This window comes from Mauremys reevesii, linkage group 7 (genome assembly GCF_016161935.1).
Source record: "Mauremys reevesii isolate NIE-2019 linkage group 7, ASM1616193v1, whole genome shotgun sequence".
In the NCBI taxonomy this organism is placed as follows: domain Eukaryota; kingdom Metazoa; phylum Chordata; order Testudines; family Geoemydidae; genus Mauremys; species Mauremys reevesii.
Genome location: NC_052629.1, coordinates 33,980,239 through 34,000,010, shown reverse-complemented (window position 1 = coordinate 34,000,010; position 19,772 = coordinate 33,980,239). Strand labels below are relative to the sequence as shown.

At 40.6% G+C, this 19,772-nt stretch overlaps 1 protein-coding gene across 2 annotated transcripts in view; it reads right to left on the bottom strand.

The window, feature by feature from the left end:
* Positions 1–19,772, bottom strand: part of RNLS (renalase, FAD dependent amine oxidase) — a 138,465-nt gene that overhangs the window by 25,816 nt on the left and 92,877 nt on the right. For both annotated transcript variants that reach the window (XM_039547525.1, XM_039547526.1), the window contains exon 5: positions 16,313–16,486. In XM_039547525.1, coding sequence (XP_039403459.1) covers positions 16,313–16,486 — 174 coding nt within the window. The remainder of the gene's footprint in view (positions 1–16,312; positions 16,487–19,772) is intronic.

Genomic DNA, 19,772 nt, shown 5'->3' with positions numbered 1-19,772 from the left:
CTACTCAGTTTGGAGATTTTCCAGAGTCCATTGAGTCAGAGTCTTGTAGTTTTGAAATATGCAAACTGTAAGGATCCAGTTTAGCCTCAAGCCTTTACTCCACAGAAGTACTGGCCAAGAGAATAGTTCTAAAGAGATTTTCCCAAAAGCTCTAGGGGGCGGTGGGGAGGAATAGCTCAGCCACCACACCTAACTACCTTAATGCTGATGCAAGGGGGTATGAGTGACAGCTCAGTTGTCATGGAAGTAATACTTGCAGTTACCTCTCCCAATTTGCTTAGATCAGACCACAGCACCTAATCCAAGTAGCAGTGCTTCTTGTCATGGGACTTTTTTTTTTTGGTGGTGGTGTGATGCAAACAACCAACCAACACACACAGCACTGTGAGAGACTATAGAAAAGTCAGTTAAAGAACTTAGTAATGGCCAGTAATGTAAGGGACAGCATATTTAGACAAGTAGAAATAGAATGAAAGCATGAGTCTGCTCACAATTCCCCTCTCCATCCCTGAACCTGTGTGTTTAATGAATCCAAACAATGGACACAATCATGGTGAAAGTCATAGGTAAATTGGTGGATGAGAGTTGGTTACAACTATGTCTACTTTAGTGGGTGAGCAGCTGCTTTGACTGTTAACGCATGTTGCCAGAATTCTTAGCATTCAGCACTCAGCTATTATTCTGGCAGGTGCACACCCACCTAAGAAAGACTTTTCTGCACCTGGATTTTCTTTCAGGTTTCCAGGCTTGCAGCAAACAAGGACATCCCATTTGCCATCATGACTAGAGATAGAAGAACAAAACATGCTCCAATGCTTTGCAGATATCAGGAAGTTAGTTATAGGGTATGCCTACACTGCAGTGTAAGCCCTAGCTCAAACTCAAGCTCAAGCCCAAGTCCTGCTTCCATCTCCATAGAAATCTGTCTGACTCGGGCCAGTAAGCCCTCAAGATCCGGGCCATAAGACCTGGCAAAAGGGTGGATCTGAGCCTGAATCCCACTGGGACTCACATCCAAACTACATAATTTTGCAGTGTGGGTGCAGATCAGGCCCATGTCCCTGGACTCGTGTCCTGAGAGTTAACCAACTTTATCCCACAATCCCATGGGCCAGTGTTCCTTGGACTTTGTATCCCAAGACTAGCCAATGGACTCCTAGGAAATGAAAGCAAACTTTCCTGGTTCAAATACAGCTGCTTGATGTTAAACCCTTCCATTTTACTCTGGCTGTTGAATTGCCAATAGAGTGAACTGTCCCCTGAATTAACAGCCACAAGCATGATGAAGTCCTTTGCCAAGTGCACTGCTACCTGGTAATGGCACCCCACTGAGACTGATAAGTTTGTGGTGCCACGCAAGCAAGACATTCAACTTCAGTAAGAGAAATGTACCAAGAAATAAAAGACAAGCTGGCAATGTTGGGGATTAAGCAGACCAGGGAGCAGATGAAGCCGCTCAAGAGTGACAACCGGAAATCCAGGGATGAGAACCGCACCTCTGGAAACTCGCTGTCATCCTGCCTCTTTTATGAAGACTTTGACTGGGTGCTGAGCACTGTGCCAAGCACTGAGTCCCCAGCAGTTCATGACAGCCTGGTCAGCTGGGATGGGTGATCTTCTGATCCCCGAATCTAGTATAGGATCAGAAGGGAGCCAGCAGCCGCTGGATGAGGCTAGTGAAGTAACTCTGGTGCTCACACCTGTCCCCAGGGAGGCTTTGCTGCCAGAGCAGCTGAAGTGTATCTTAAGTCCATACTTGGAGGAGCGGTTTGACGACTCCCTGGAGGAGCAGCCCGCCATGGAACTGGCAGCAGAAACAGAAGAGGCAGAAGTAGCCGGAGCCTGGCAAGTGTTTGGTTCCATGTTTATTGTTGGTAATATATGAATGGGAAGGATTTCAGGTTTCTGACCCAATGCAATTTTTGTTACAAGTTGTGGGTCGCAGGGTGCATCCACTAATGGCAGAATGCATGTGAGCACCTTGGCATCACGCCACCTATACCATGTGGAATTCAAAATGGAGACTGGGAAGGGCAGCATAACAATTACGCATTTAACATCAAATTATTACTAGATACTCCCACACTCCTACAAAAATATGCTGGGCATGTTGGAAGTAAAAAGCCTATGTTGCCTTCACATTTAGTATGCCTCACCGTACAAATTAGCCATGCCACAGTCTGTAAACAGTACACTGTGCTGGGGAGGGAGAGGGTAAAATGGAAATATAGTGCATCCCTCTCTTCCATTAGTCCATGCAAGTCAATAATGTGGGTGCACAAAGCATCCCTGATTTTTGTTGCCCGTAAGCACAGGTACACAGGTACACTTTCTGGCTGAATGTACCTGTGCATGGGTGACAAATTCACTGTCCAAAATACAGGATTTTTAATGCAGTCCAGAAATATACCACGGAAATGGGAGGGGTGCAGTTCTTTGAGAATCCATATTATCATGCATGTTTGTATGTAGCCCATTGGTAGATGTGTTCCATAGCAGGCTGTTTCATAAGCCATAGGGAGGTAGTAATCCACATGGATGCTAATGCAGCGTCTTGTTGATTGCACCCATGAATTTTGACCTAATCACAGGTGCTGATAACTGCAAACTATTTCCATAGTAGGAACAGCAGAGAGGAAGTCAAATGTCAGGAAACGTAATATTTTCTGGGTCCTCCTCTATAGGACAGCAGCTCACTCCACTCATAGATATATTGCTTAGTCACCATAAGCTTGGAAACCTATGAGGGATATGCAGCTGGTTTGCCACCAGTTGCTTGGAACAGAATGTCCCTTTGCCATTCAGGAACCTCCAGCATCGTTATGTCCTCCAGAAAGTAGAAAGCTTATAAGGATTGTAGTAAACCACGGCACCCCACTCCTCAAGGCCACTATCATCTGCAGTTTTTAAACATACAGCACTGTAAATTTCACCTTAACATTCCGAATGCAGACCTTTCACTCTGATTAATTCTGTGTCCACAAAGCATCTGGGAACTTAAATGTTCTTCTGAGAATACAGAAAAGGTGAGTTTTACAATGTATCAGTTTTGGCCTTGTGATTCCAGGGGCACGTTTGTCTGAGGATGCACTGATCCTTTTTGAAATACTGAGACAATAATGTACTGTTTGATAGCTGTTTTCAGGCCCTCCCACCTCTGTAGCCCAGCCACAGCACAGTAGGAACCCGGGATTTCAAACTGTCATGGATAGTCAAAAAGGAAGTGTGTCAGTGACGAACTTATGAAGGACATCCTGGTCAGAGCCAACAAGCAGGTACAATACCAAACGGAAAAATTCATGGCAAGTGGGAAGGGACAGACAGGACGCAGAGCATAAGGAGAGAATTACAGCATGAGAGGAGAGACTTGCAATGCGGTTTCTTGAGACGCAATGTCACTTGAGGGAGGAAAACTAACTGCAGCAGAAAGATTTGTTTGAGAGGCTTCTTGGGCTAATGGCCATGAAAGTTCAGCCTCAGGTTCCACCTGCACCATGTCCCGAGTCCCATTCATAGTAGTAAGTCCTGCAGACCAGGAATGCATTGGACAATAATATGGCTGGGTGGCCTATGCAATGGGACTGAAAACTAGTTGCACAGGAAAAATGTACTCCCTGCAGTCCTCTAGTCTTCCACTCCCATGCAGCAGTGCCATGTGTATGCTAACCACACTAGAAAGGGAAAGGAGAACAGGAGGAAAGGAGACAGGCAGAAGTCTCCTGGGATTTATTTCTTTGCACTGGTTTCATCGTTTTGCACTGTTCAACATTTGCATTATGCACTTCATTTTATGACTGGTTTTGGTGTTTTAATAAATGGCAGCTGGCTTGCCTGACAATTCTAAACTATTGTGGTTTTTTTGTAATACAGCCATGTTAATGAATAGAGGCTTTTATTTCCTTAAGAAAGTTTATTACCATCACGGCATCACATCATAAAATAAGTGGATTTTGAAGAAGGCACAACTAGAAAGTTGTATCCAAACACAATTTCTCGATACCTCTTTTCAGATCAGTCCATACTGAAAAGCTGCAGTTCCTGTCACACAACCACTGTTCCTATCCTCACTTTGTATAAGGAGTCATTTCATTATTAAATAGAAATTCATGACACTCACATCCCCCATCCCATTGTTAGAATACAGCAACAGTACTTTATTTACTGTTAACATTGCTTTACAAATACATGCATAAACAAACTATTCCCCCTGTTCCATTGGTCCATGTAAGCCCATAATGTGCGTGCACAAAGCATCTCTGATTTCTGTTGCCCATGTGCATTTATAACAGGTGTACTTTCTGGCTGAGTGCACCTGTTCAGCAATTCATTGCTGTCACAGGTCCACTCAGGTAAATGGCTCACCTTTGGATTACAAAGATTGTGAAGGGCACAGCAGCAAGCCACAATAATGCTGACAGCAGATGACACTGGAATCCAAACGAGTCTGGGTGACGGAGTGCTGGGTAACAGCACTTGAGTCAGCACTCTGGTCACTGCAACTCTAATTAATTACTCCAGAGCAGACCTCATTAAGAAAAGCTGTGCCTATCTGATGAGCTGAAGAGAACTTAAGAGGCTAATTAGGTCTTTAGACAGGTGATACAAAAGGCACAGGAAGGAAGTGGGAAAGGGGGAAGCAGAAAGAGACAGGGAGAAAGAGCTTTCTCTTTCCTGCTTGCCTCAGGAGCTGAAGGCTCCCTAAGACTGTAGAAGTGAGGCAAGATAGTGTATAAAGGTGATGGAAACTAATACTGTAAATCAATTGCACAGGGTGTTTTACCAGCAAAAAGGTCTCTGAGCTGTTTGTGGACTTGAGCAGACGCAGGAACAAGTGAGTCCTACCACAGTCTGAAATCCTGCTGGTGCTGTTTACCATCTGCCAAACGCACATTCAACCACCATCCATACACCTACTGGAAGTGTAATTAAACACACAGTTTCATAGCCTAAGGCAAAAGGGAGTATGTAGGGTCCTCTAGAGAATAACAGTGGACAGTAACTCTATTTATGACAATGTTATTTGGTGGGAATAGCATCCTGGTCTGTCCAGGAAGGTAGACAGACTCCTTATTGGTGCAAACCCAGACATCCTGAACTTTTCCTATGCAGCCCATGTTGGCATCCACAAATCAGCCTCTGTGGTTGACAAGAGCCTGCAAAACAATGAAGTAGTACCCTTTGCAGTTTATGTACTCAGCTGCTCCCTGCGAAGGGCAAACTATGGGCGCATGAGTTTGGAAACCCTAGTCTCTCAAGCCAGCAGTTACTGCAGGGACATTGTTTAAGCCAACTGCCTTTGGGTAAATCACATGCCTGATTGCCTCAAAAAGTTCTGCCACGACAGCCCCCACAGATGACTTTCCAACACCAAACTGTTCAGCAATGGACCTGTTGCAGGCTGAGGTAGCCAGCTTCCAGATGGTTACAGCAACCTGCTTCTTGGCAGGGATGGCAGCCCGCATGCATGTGATTGATGGTGGAGGGTTGGAGCAAGCTGCTTGCAAATCTCCAGAAATGCAGCTTTCTTCATGCAAAAGTTCTGGAGCCATTGCTGGTCTTCCCAGCTGTGCATGGCTATGTGATCCCACCAGTCTGTGCTTGTGGTCCTGCTCTAGAAGCACCAATCTACATTACATAGCATCAGCAACTACACTGAGCATTGTGAGCAGCATCAGCCAGTTTGAGTCTGCCATGTCTGTATTGTCATCGTCCTCTTCCAAAAGTGCCTTCAGTAGATCAGAAAATGCCACTGAAATGTCCACCAGATGCTCTGCCCATTTCCTGACACAGGCATGAAATTGCAAGCAAGGCAAGTTCTTCAAATGGTAACTCCTCCATGTTGCCAGGAGCATGTAGCCCCAAAGACTGCTCGGCAGGAAGTGCTGGCAGGCTGCAACAAGTTCCTGTAAAGTGCCATTGGATGAACAGTAAAGTTTTCCCACTGTGCACCACAAACTAAGGACTAGAGCTGCTACAGCTGGGGAGGATGCTAGGAAGCCTGGGAAAGTCTGGTTTGGCTCAGCTCTGTATAGTGCAGTATAGATGCATGAGTGACGGTGTGAGACGTGAGTCCAGAAATTCTAAACCCAGGGTTAATATTCAGTGTGGATGCTCGAACCTGGGCTTATAAACACCGTGCGTGTGGGCTCGAGTCCCACAGAGCTGGATTTACACCGCTGTTTAGATATACCCAGAGCCATTTAACCCACATAAGCAGGCCTCAGTCTCCTGACCTTTTTTTAGGTAATTTAGCTGTGACTAGTGCAAGGGAAGTAACTTCTTCCTGCATTTTTTTTCTTGATGTTTCAGTCTCCTTTGACTTCAGGATCTACAGCAAATATACTTTTTTAAAGGTGGATTCTGTCCTTTAGCCTCTGGGCATCTTTATCAAGTTCCTGACACTGGTAACTCCTCTCAAACCCACTTGCTCAATGCCAATAATTCAGTTTAACATCTGGCTCTTCAGATCACATGGGACAAGTGAGAAATGATCCTTGAAAAATATTGGACCTATTGACAGACATCTGTGTTAACAAGAATTCACTAAAAGGCATGTCCGAAAAAGGTGGTTTTCTCCAGCTGATCAATGTCTTTATTTTCAATAACACCACCATATACTGCAAAGGCAGAAAACTAACTTAATATAAGTTCATACACTGAGTTTCTTATGAATTATGAAGGACATAGTCATAAATGGATTTGTTTTTCTTGTTTTACCATGACACAAAATATTGACAAAAGGCAATACTTGATTAAAGGTGAAAAATTCAGAGAATAAATCCATCCCTTTGAGATTCATTTTACTTTCAGGTATACAGAAAAGAATAATATATTATGTTGTGTTTGAGTATTATCTCAATGGATTCTTTTCCAAAACCTGTAAAGAAGCAGAAAAGGAAAGTGGTCTTTTCATGCATTTATATCTTGCAAAACACACAATTTGGCAGGGAAGAGAATCAGGAAAGGAGATTATGAGATTCTGAATGGGAGAGCTTCATGAAATGTGCTTATTTGTATTTGACTTGGATAGCATTCACTTTCATTAATTTTGTGGTTTAAAGCACTTAAGCAAATTATTATTGTTCACTCCTTTTTAATGCCCTTCAGAAATTCCTGACTTTTCTATAAGCTGTTCTTCTAGGAAACTCAGTTCTATTCACTCAAGTTTGACAGGTATATTTTAAACTTTTAGCTCAAAAGAATCTTAATTAAAGATACAATACCATATCCACGATGAAGCAATTCATCAAGTCTCTAGCACCAGAGTCTTAGCTGAAAAATGACTTCTGTGTTTAAATAGTGAATAAAAATTGAAAAAATATGTTGGGCTCTTTGTGTCAGTTCTGTTCTCTTTGCTTTGCACTACTGATTCTGGCTGGAGCTGGTCATCAGAGAATTCCCTTTGTGCAGGGGAAATCTCTGCAGGGGTGTGGATGGCAAAGGCAGATGCTGTGGCAGCCATCTCCTAACCTTTGGTGAAGGGGAAGGAATGAGGCATGCTAAGATCAGGAAGTGGTTGTATCAGAGCAGAGCTCCACTACACCTATCTTCCACTGGCATAAGTTAGAGCAGGCTCTTAACTGCTCCATCTTCTGTAAGGGCTAACAGGCACGTGATCAGGGAGCTGCAACTGGCTCAATATTGCCTCCACCCAGCATCCTAGCAGAGCTTGGACACAGTGGAGAATTAAGTTCTTTCATTTTTCAATTTGTTTAAGTGCTTTATTCTGACAACTCTTCATGCTGAGTAATACTTTACTCTTCAAGTACTGCTACTGATTTCAGTGAGGCCACTTACAGAATAAGGTACTACTCAAACCAAGGGAAAGGTGTCAGAATATAGCCCTTAAGGTTTTAAAGAAACTTTGGTATAATATAGCACACAATATTAACAGCTTAAAAACTCAATCACTTCTATTAGTCAAGTATATAGCTGTGCAAGGCTCATTAGTGGCTCTGCATATAAAATAATGGAATCTCAGCTAAATGAAGACACTTCTGAAGTTCCACTAAAGAGGAGGCAAAAAGTGAGGTTTTCTTTGCTTAGTCATCTCCACTAGTTTGAAAGAGGGAAGGAGGGGAAGGAGACTTTGAATGGATCAAACTGAACCACACAGGCTCTCATGCAGAGCATACAGTGGTTCATTTGTTCATAAGTATTTTCTCTCTTGTAGATTGTAAAAGCTTCTGTTATCTTTAAAAATAAAACAAAGAATGTTGGTCCAGAAATTCTATCAATTCAGGCTGTGTAATCATTCAATTTAGAAGAAAATTTAGAGCTTTCAACATAGCAGCAATCTGTGATCAGTGTGGTGATGTTTGTTACCAGATGTGCCCGAAAACTTCTGTGTAATTGATGTAAACAATGAGACGCTTCTGGCAAACTGTATCGTTAGCTCAGCTAAAAAGCTGAATTCAGGAATATTCAAAGTTTAGTGCTCCATTGGCAGATGGTAAATAATCTGACTACGTTACAACATTGCTTAGCACAGGGTCAGTCTCTATACATTTTGTGATCTGAGAATTTACCTCTGACTCTGGGATGCCTGGCATCCCTCAGTCTTGGGATCAGTGAAGCTGAAAACAATACCTTTATGAAAATAAGGAAGAAATGGAAAATGGTAGATTTAAAAAGCAGTAGCAGGTTCAGAAGACAAAGGCCCCAAAACAGTGAGATATTCTAGTTTGTGAGCTGTTTTAATTATACAAGGGACTATTTGGTGAACATCTTGCATCCCTTTACTCTCTATTCTGAATCTTGATCAGGTCAGTGCTGAGTTTCCATGCAAAAGAATAAGGAACATCTGTACTCTTTAGTTCTGTGTAAGACAAGGTCAGAATTTGGCCCTGTGTGAAGGACCCTATAGTTGTTTCAAATAGCTCTTGAAGTTAGTATTGGGCAGTCCTCACAGAGAAGAGGCCAAAGTTTCTGAAAAAATAAAATAAAAGCCAGCTGTATTTGTCCAAAGATAATTATACACCCTGAGAGAATGTTATGTGCTTGGCCTGAACTGGTGATCACTATTCAGTTCCTATGCTAAAAAGATCTGACACCGACAAAACATTACCACATTAACACCCTTGTTCTGCCTCCACAGAGGCGCCAAGGACTGAATGTACAGAGAATGAACATCCTCACTCTTAGAAGTGGTTGTGCTGGCTCCTGACTGAAGCATGTTTGTGGAGAGTGTGAGAAAACTTGTACAACAGCCTGTGTTTGCAGTATCTGCTTTATGGTTTAGAGAGAAGACTCAGTAACTTTCAACAGAACAAAAGCCACTGTGAACTCTGAAACAACTAATAGCCACACCCTAGCTTCTGGCTTTAGCAAAACAGGAGAAATTACTTCCATGTAATCACTAAAGGTGTCCAACAATACGGAAGTCCAGAAAAATATTCCCACTGGTTCTAACATTGGTTCAGCTGAATAATAGTACAGCTACAAGGAACAATGTTCCTGGGGAACAACAGCCTGGGGAGTGAGGCCCATTTTCACCACTTGTTTGGTTATACAGTACCTGCTTCCCAGCAGGTTTAGTAAATCAGTGGCAAAAACTGTTCTGGTCACCAGAGTACTGTCTATATTGGGAATCCCACCATCATCAACAGGGGTTGCTGGGAATTTTTTGGTGAGTCTCTCCCTCACATCAGTAGCCAAAGGGATTTATTAAGCTAAGTTTGCAACTCAATTTGCAAATGGAACATATTTATTTATAAGGCTGCCATAAGAACAGTGTAATCTTTCACAGAGGAAAATCTACCATTTTTTTCCCCCCTCATGTTCCTGGGAAGTGGAGGATACCAGTGTCACAAAACCTGGAATGAGAAGAGAGAGATTTAAAAAGGAAAGACGTTTCCTGGTGGGTAGATTTTAATGGCAATTAATGTGAGGCATGGGGTACTTTCTTACATTATCCAAAACAATCCAATTTGATTGTGAAGAGTTGGGGGCAGAATTTTGCTTTCTGTTAGGCAAAATAAGCTATTAAAACTAAGCAGGCATCTGACAAAGGAGAGCATAAATGCCACTCTGCACCAATAGCACCAGAGAATCTGGGGCCAAAAGGAAATGGCCTCACTTGTTCCTGAAACCTTGTGGATAAGGCTGAACTGCCTCACTATTTGCAGGAAAGGAAGAACAGTCCAATTCCTCAGACTAGAAGAGAGGTCAGGATCTAGATTTAATAAAATTACATCTGAACTAAAAATAACTAATAAAATTCTAGACCCTAGAAAGAAACAGGAAAAATACATAGAATTTCCTCCAGAATGTCAATATTAATGGAATCTATTTTATTGGTTGGTAAAAGAACAGACTGATCTTGAATGTCTCTTAAAAATTCCCATGGTTTGCAGAGGTTCTTTTATTCTGCATGGTATCACTGTAATATATGTACAATGTCTTAACAAGGGTCAGCAACCTTTCAGAAGTGGTGTGCCAAGTCTTCATTTATTCACTCTAATTTAAGGTTTTGCGTGCCAGTAATACATTTTAACGTTTTTAGAAGGTCTCTTTCTATAAGTCTCTATAATATATAACTAAACTATTGTTGTATGTAAAGTAAATAAGGTTTTTATAATGTTTAAGAAGCATCATTTTAAAATTAAAATAAAATGCGGAGTCCCACGGACCGGTGGCCAGGACCCAGGCAGTGTGAGTGCCACTGAAAAACAGCTCGCATGCCGCCTTTGGCACACGTACTATAAGTTGCCTACCCCTGTCTTAGAAGAACTCAGGTAAGGGGAGTCTGAGCAGTATTAGGTGTTTTATATAGTATTTCTTTATCCTCATGGATAGTTTCTGATTGGCTTCATAATAAGCAGGCAGACTAGGCATGAGATTATCAAGGAAATCCACATGTAATAAGCTGTAGACTCTTCCATGAGACAAAGCTTTAGCTGTTGCGTATTCCTAAAACTGCTCCATCAGTACTAAGAGATAAAGGAGTGTCCCCTTTACAATGTAAAAAGGATACTTGAGAATTATGCTGAGCCTGAAAACATGAAAATGTGTCTTCTCTTGCTTTTAAATTATATAATGACATAGCTGAGGATAAGAGAATAAATAAGAGAAGGGAACTTGCTACCTTTTTGTATGTCATCTGTCTTTATTCCTATAGAATGTCAAGATTCTGCAGTCTTACAAATATGATTTTTGGAATAATTTTGCTGAAGAATTCCCACTGTCCTTTATAAATATTGATGGGATTTTTAAAATAGCCTTTTGTCTAACTCTTTAATATACATACATACTATGCAGAGAAGTTAATATACAATAGAAGTAGGATCTTTTCATGATACAATGTTCAAGAACACTACATCTGCAGGTGCAAGCCTCATTAAAAAACAGTGGGTCAGCTCCTCATCTGGTGTAAATAGATGTGACTCCATTGAGGTTACTGGCTAAGCATACTCCATGTAGATACTGGAATGGCGCAATCAACGAATAATCTTTACTATTGATTTTTCTGTTTTATAATATAAATCAGGAAGGTAAGACAGCTGAAGTAACTGATACTATGGTTGTTCAGGAGCTAGAATCCTCAGATGAGAGTGAGGATATATAACAGTTGCATTTTAAAACCCTGTACAGATTTTACAAATGCAGGGCTTGATACAGCCCTGCAGGCGCCACAGGATTTAGTTTGCAACTTCTGAGTCCCTAGGGCCTTTATGGTGGAGGCTGCCCATGGAAGCCACAGAATCAGTGCACCACCTGGATGCCATGGCCTACCCATTCCTGTCTGACTCAGCCCATTGTGGGGTGTGATTGCCATCTTTGGACCCACCAGAGTAGGAGTTGGAGTCAGCTTGTGTTGATGTATCCTCCATCAGAGCAGACTTGCTATTACTAGGCCACAGGGTTCCTCTAGGCCAACACTGAAAACTGCACAGAATAGTTTGCCATCACAGAAATCCAGAGCTCCTGAATCAGAGTATTCAAACTATATCAGTTAGTCTCTATTTACACAGCCAAGTTCTGCCCTCATCTATGCACTTGCACAACTAACTGATGCCAACAAAGTTGCTTGCCTGTGAGATCAAGTTTGGTCTATAGTAGCTGTGTGTAGTAGATTCATAGGGCAGTGGTTGGAATTTCTCTCTCAATGACATACTGTAAGTGTGATGGGACAGACTGTGTTCCCTCCTCTTTGTTAGCAGATCCCCCTACCCTTTAGGAATAGGAATTTGGGGAACCAAAGCAAGAGCAGCTCTCCTTTGCCACTGAGTTTATTACAACCTCTGGGCGACTATAGCGACTTCAGAGCTGCTCCAGTGGAGGATTCCTTCCCCACCTGTCCCCTGTGAAGATCCCCAGCACACAGTGAAGTCAAGGGTTAGCTATGCAGATCCCTTTGCAGGATCAAGTCTTATAATGTAACTCTGAGTGGGGACTCTTGAGCACCTCTCAGGATATCAAGGTGCAGTTATAAGGATACTGTACATTTTCTTATACAGCTAATGGGTTTCCTAGCAATGATACACTTTAATGGCTTGCATCTTCCATACAGTAAATACAACGTAAAAGATTTGTTTACCTGATCAATAGAGAGTGGTAAGCAATGCCTATGTGAAAGCACAGTAATGCGATAAGTGAACATCATAGTCCTTAAAATTAACAAAATTACTATTCCTGTATTATTTCTTGGCTTACGTCTCATCTGCCAATCTGAGACAACTGACTATCTTTGATAACAAACTGCATCTTATCATGATTTTAGTAACAGTAAATTGTTCACTTTTATTTGGAAATCTCACCAGTAAAAAGTCAAACCACCACTAAAAAGTGCTATTTATTTCTTGTTCCTTATCTTCTGTCATTTGCTAAATGAGTCAAAGTGATAATTACCAAGTCTTGTGTAAACAACAAAAAAATTTGGTACTTCTGTAAAGAGCAAAAGAATGTAACAGCTATAAATAATCTTGTCTTTGTGCAGACAAGTGTATGCATATATCTATTTTAGCAACATCTATTACTTTGAAAAACTAACTGAAGGCTGTAGTGCTCTTCAAGGCTGCAGTTTTACGTTGTTTGCCAATAAGTTTTCATCAGCAGTGTGAAACTCAGATAATATAAAATCTTTGTTTAACTTACTATGTATACATTATCATACATAAAAGTAGTGGGGCACTGTTCCTCCCACCATGGTTTGTGCATGCATCCGATGAAGTGGGTATTCACCCACGAAAGCTCATGCTCCAATACGTCTATAAGGTGCCACAGGACTCTTTGCTGCTTTTACAGATCCAGACTAACACAGCTGCACCTCTGATACTTGACATGTTTTGTTTGTATCTTAATATTTGCCACCTTTTGTGTGTGTGTGTGTGTGTGTGTGTGTGTGTGTGTGTGTGCATAAGCAACTATTTCTTACTTAAACACAATGTACACCTATCAAGGGTGCAATAAGAGAAAAAATGAAAGTGTAAACTATTTATATATATATACTAAAACAAATAAAAAAAAACTTTGTAAAACAGTGTTTCAGTTACTATACCACTAATATAAGTAAACTACACATCGAATGCTACTGGTGTGTGTGTGTAATTATACATATTCCTGTAACATTAGGAGTTGTGTATAAAGAAATGAGAATCTCTCCTTGACAGTTTACGTGTGCTATTCAGATGTTTATATTTTTATTTATTAAAATATCCTTAATAAACAGAGCAAGGGCATGTCTTTCAAACCTCCCATGCTATGCACGAGCACCCACCATCAGAAATATTTCTCTTTCCTTGCTAACATGCATTATTCTCCCACTCCACTACTAGTTTTCTTGGAACAAAGTTGAAATTTCTAAAATTCAAGTTAACAAGGAACAGAGTACAAAAGAGAGGGCTGGCTGGCTGTTTATATGTTGTAATGAGGCCTTGTGGGAGGCAGTTCATCTGCAATTGCTGGTCCTCAATTTGTTCAAACCCTGCAACTGCTAGGCAGTTCATTCCTCTTGGGAAATTGCACTTTCGTAGAGAATTTATCATCATGATATCTTGGAGCCTACACTACTAGGTGGGAAGTGTGTGTCATCTGGAATATATACAGTTTCATAATCTTTAGTAACATTAATATGTCCAAAACACTTGCTCCACAGCTCGTTAATTGTGCCATCAATAAACAGCACCATCAGTCAGTATGCCTGGGGCAGTACGAGTCACTGGCTAAAACAAAACCTGAAAAAGACGCCAGGTGATTTTGGTCGGAAAAGTGAAATACTTAGAAACGATGGCCCAAACTACATCATCACCCTCAGTTTGGGGACACGCACCCTCTGATCATCAAGGTGATGCAACAGTAACAAGAAATGCCTGTGATCATCCCCAGTGGGGACCTGGCCACATCAATACAGAAGTTTCTCACCTCCAAGCCTGACTACCACAATTAGCTACTGTAAATGTGAGGATGGAAGAGAAAAGCAGGAAGTTTGAGCATGCAACAGCAGCACAGCAAGACTTAAGCATATCACTTTGGAACTTGTTATGTTACACTGGCTCCTTGTTCATTACTGGATTCAGGTCAAGGTCCAGATGGTGATCTTTAATGACCTCACATGAGCTGCCCCTGGGATATCTCAGGAATGGCCTCTCTCTCTGAGACCTACTTGACAGCTGTATTATTTGGGGATGCTGGAGTTAGAAAACAGGGTGAAAACTATATAAGCAAGAGGCAAGTCTTTCCAGGCAGCTGGCCCATAGCTGTACCCTTACACCAGTAAGTAAAACAACCTCAGGTTTTCTTGCTGCCTGAGGGAAATATGAGATCATCTCATTGCCACAGCTTTCCCACAATAATAATGCTAAAGAATGGCTTGCCTTACTTCCTAAAGATGGTAACTAATACAATAATCGTTTAAAAATTCCATGTATTTGGCATAATACAAGGAAAAATGCATTCAGTCTTTCCAATATGATTGCTTTATATAATTTTGTTGATGTTTGGGAAACCTTAGTGATGGGCACACCTGAGTACTTTCATAGATAGATGCTGATCAGTGCATATACGAAGTATGAAGTTAAACTCAATCAGTCCAGACTGAACAAGATAGATTAAAAAAAGATATTTCTAGGTTCATCTGCTTGCATATAAAACCATGCTTCAGTTCGGTTAATTAATACTACCTTGTATTTATATAGAGCCTGATTCTGAAAATCCTTACTCGCTCATGTTGTTCAGTAGTTCACAGCACATTTTAGCACAAATCTCCATGTGTCTTGCAAAAATGGATAGATTATTATTCCCATTTCACAGATGAAGTAACAGAAGTTAACTGACTTGTCAAGGTCACAGTGAGTCAGTGGCAGAGCTAGTAAGAGAAATTCAGATCTCCTTATTCCTAGCCCCATGCTCAATCCACTAGACTATGGATGTCCCAGTTAGATTTCTGAAATAGTTGTGTAAATGGGATGTTCTAAGAAATATAAGTGCAAGAGATTTAACAAAGGTAGTTAGAATCTCACTTCACTACAATTTAGTGATAACAAATTTATGCCATTTTTATTTTCCAAGAATTTCAGCAATATAGGATTCACATTCTGCTCCCCCCACCAATAAAAAACAAAACAAAAACCAAACCCAGCACTTCCCTCCCCCCCCCCCAAAAGATTAATGGTTCACAAAAAATTCACATTAGAAAGTTGCCCATAGTTACTTTTAACATGATCCAAGAGTTGTAGTTTTCCCATGGGATTCTTGCTAATGATGGTTACTAAGTACAGTATAATATCTGTTTTTATGACCATCTTCAACAAAGAGATGAGACGTGTAAGCCTCACAGAATGCCTGCTAAGCTCTTCAGCAGCATTCTGCAAAGTAGTCTGGTGAAGTAATACTGTACATACTGTAAGATCAAAGATTTTCCATGATGAAAAAATAAACTAGTTAACACTGAATTAGTCTGATCAGGCTTGATTGTATAATTCATTAACTGTTCCAAGCATTCTCAATGGAAAGATCAAGAGTTGTAAAATAATAGATGATGGTAGATAAACTGGCATGTGCATGAATTAATGTTTAAATAATAGAATGAAGACTATTTCTTGGAATAGTAACATTTTGATGTTTTAAATCCTCTGACACTGTTTTCATAAACTCAGTAATACAAACCATGTGCTGGGTGATAATTCTCTGAAAACTTCCCTGGTTTCATACTGCATTTTTATTACAGGCCAAATGTGACATTAAATTTTATCCCCTGTGGCTTGAAGTTAAATACTTGCTCTGTTCAGAATAGCAACACTCAATTAAACAGCTTTTTTCATGATCTACACCCTCTATTGTTACTGTGTTTAAGGGAAATAATAGGAGCACTGACCTATATTGCGCTTCTTATTATCGATGGAGATGAAGCGTATGCAGGGATTATTGGTGATGTACTGTGCAGCCCAGGGGACATCAATCCATGTGCCAGCTTCATAAAAGAGTCCCAGAGCGTAACGAGAGGAGTAGCTCACAGATTCCAGTTGCTGCTTTTGACTTTCCTTAATTACTGTGGAAAAAAAATTAGACAATCACTTTTCTCTCAGAGAATTAAACTTGTGCATACGATAGCTAAGCTGATTAATTTTTTCCTAAAACAGGACTAGGATACTCAAAGTCTGTTTATCATTTAATATTAAAAGCTAAAAGCTTCTTATTACTTTCTGCGTGATTTATCCAAACATTTTAGAGATATGGTACTAAGTGCCTCCTAGATACACTCACTTTTCGTTAGTGGTTTATATCCTATTTATCCAATAGCAGACACTGATTTAAAGCTTTTATGAGAGGAGCCCTTAGTCCTGGTGTACTCAGTGGGATTGCTCATGTGAGAAAATTAAAGTAGCCAATACACTATTGGTTATGTGATTGCCTAAACAAAATGGTTGCGCATATTAACAAACTCTTTATCTAGGGACCCTTGAAACTTTGAAAAAAATTGTGATTTAGGTCCTGATTCTGCAGTCTATCCCATTTCAACAAAGCAATTAATTTTAGGATTAATTTTAGGGATTGGCTTACATCCTACTGATATCAGTGTTAATTATTACTGACTTCAATGGGATTTAAAGCATACGCTTAAAATTAAGCATGTGCTTAAGTGCTTTACTGAATTAGGCTTTAGGGCTCGGTTTTATAGGGGGTAGATGAAAAGTGTACTGAACCACTGATAGAGCTACTGAGCATGGTGCTTTGTTATTTATGACCCATAAGGTGAAATAAACTGAGAAGAATGGCTACTGCCAGGTGATGGGCCAGCAAGAACGCTGGGTCCAGCACACAGCATGAAGCACTGATCTTCACTGGCTGAGGAAGATTATGTTTCAGGGGAACAGTGGGAAGCATTTTTGTCAGTGCATGGTGCTCACGGCTGCCAATGCTTTATCTCTTTCAAGTGCATAAGAACATAAGAACGGCTGTACTGGGTCAGACCAAAGGTCCAGCAAGCCCAGTATCCTGTCTACCGACAGTGGCCAATGCCAGGTGTCCCAGAGGGAGTGAACTAACAGGTAATGATCAAGTGATCTCTCTCCTGCCATCCATCTCCATCCTCTGACAAACAGAGGCTAGGGACACCAAAGTACACTCAAGCACCACGATTCATGGTGAGCAATAGGAAGAACTGCAAACTCTAAAACAAAGGAATTGCTCTTTATCCATCTAGTTCAGTGTCTTCTGTCCTTGTCCTATTTTAACTCTTTATTATAATCTTGAGCTCTATTCAAGCATACAAATGATAAACAACTTGATGAGCAAGGGAGAATAAAGAGAAACAACTGAAATAGTTTTTTACTATTTAGCAGTAAGTGTTCTTTGTGCAAAAGTCAAGATTTAAGCTACTACCACCATAGAAAGGATAGAGAAAAATATCCAAAGGAATTTAAAATAAAATGTGATTATTTTAGCTGCGTGTATTTTAAGCTTATTTAGAAGCTTTTAGACCAATTCTAAATAATTTTTCCTGTTACCAACTCTTCTCTTTTTTTCATCTTTATTAATTTTGATTGATTTTCATAATTTTGTAATCTTTATAAAATGGAGAAAATTTTTGTAGCAGCAGATGACAAACTTCAAAAATTATTGTTTCATCTGAGCAAACAGCAACAGTTACACTATTTTCTGCGACAAAGGCAGGGTACAGATTTTTGTACCACTAAAGTACATGGTCAACAAGGTCTTTGAGACCTGAAGTTAGCAGATAATAAAGATGAAGTTCAATTATAGGATATCAGAGGTCTCCTGTCATGTGAAGTTTCTCCTTCCATTGTCATATTTTACAGATTCAATATCATAAAAGAGACAAGAAACCAGCCTAGGAGAGACAAAAGACCAAATCTCAAAACACCTAGCTTTACACTGAATTACATCAAAAGCAAAATGATTAACAATCTTTATTAAGGAATTATTAGGCATACTGAATACTTGTATCCAAGTATAGTTCTTATAGTATAACACATACCTAAGCAGCAGCATAGCAACTGGATAATTAGTGACATTTCAGCAAGAGGGAATAGATTGATTTTATTCTGTTCTTGTTATTGTCATACTCCTACCAAAGCAATCTTCCTCCTGTAGTAATTAACATACATCAAATGGAAAAATGATGATGTGGCTGGCCCTGCCACTTGTGAGTAATGGTGCTGTCCCAAACTCCTAGCAATAAAAAATTTATAACACACCAGACCATCACATACTCTCTCTATGAATTGACACTTTATTGGGATGAGGCAACAACTGTAGGATCCAGGATTATAAATCAGGATTTGTGAATCTGGTGATTTCATTCAGGAACTCTTTAATCAGGCAATGTCTGTCAGGAGCTGGAATCCAATAATGTCAGGACAGAATTTCAGAAGCTGATGCACAGTCTAAACTTGCTCAGCTTGGCTGATCGCTTCTCCCCTCTATGTGCAACAATTCCCAATGTGTACAATTCTTACTAAATAAACCCCTGAAACCTGCAAATTATGCACACTACCAGTCCAGGTTACCGTGTGTTTCCATTACAGTTACCCTCATCATCTTCTCCCTCTCGCCTGTCCACTCTGTCCACTCTTATGTCCACTCTGTAATTAGGTTATAACTCTTTGGGGCAAGGGCTATCTTTTAGAACTTTATATGTTTGTATAGCACCAGACCCACTGGGACCTTGGATACTGACTGGAACCTTGTGGTGCTACCATTATACTACTACTACTAATAATAATAATTAATAATTAATATAGTAGTAGTAAGTCTGTGAATTTTTAAGATAGTTGTGTCAAGTACCTTTTCTTTCTAGGCTCAAAAGATAAAGGTAGGCAAAGCAGACATCGATATAAGATGTCATCTTTTCTCTAAAGAGACAGCTGGGAGTTATCCCAACAAACCAATATGCTTAAAACCACTGCAATTTGTGTGGTCTCTGTAGGGTAAGCAGCTTGTACAAACCTGCTTGCATGAAGTATCAGTGTTTTCAGAAACCATTGTTACCAGAACCATTTCTAGTAGCTGTTCATGCAGCACCTGGTTGGATCAAAGATAGAGCAGCTTCTGCTAAATGCTCACTCCAGAGCAAAAAGAGATTACACTTGTCCAGCATTGCCATTGTTGTTAGTCTTCACAATGAAAGAGAGACCCCTACTCCAGCACCCTCAGGACCCAGAGCTGGGACCCAGGCAGTGTCTACCCTCCCAATACCACCATGTGGCCTTGGGGAAAGAAACAGTGAGGAGGAGCCAGTCGCAGACCAAAGCTGGCAGGAGCAGCTGCAGAAGCAGCTTGCACAGGGACCAACAGATGCTGCTGCCTCAGAG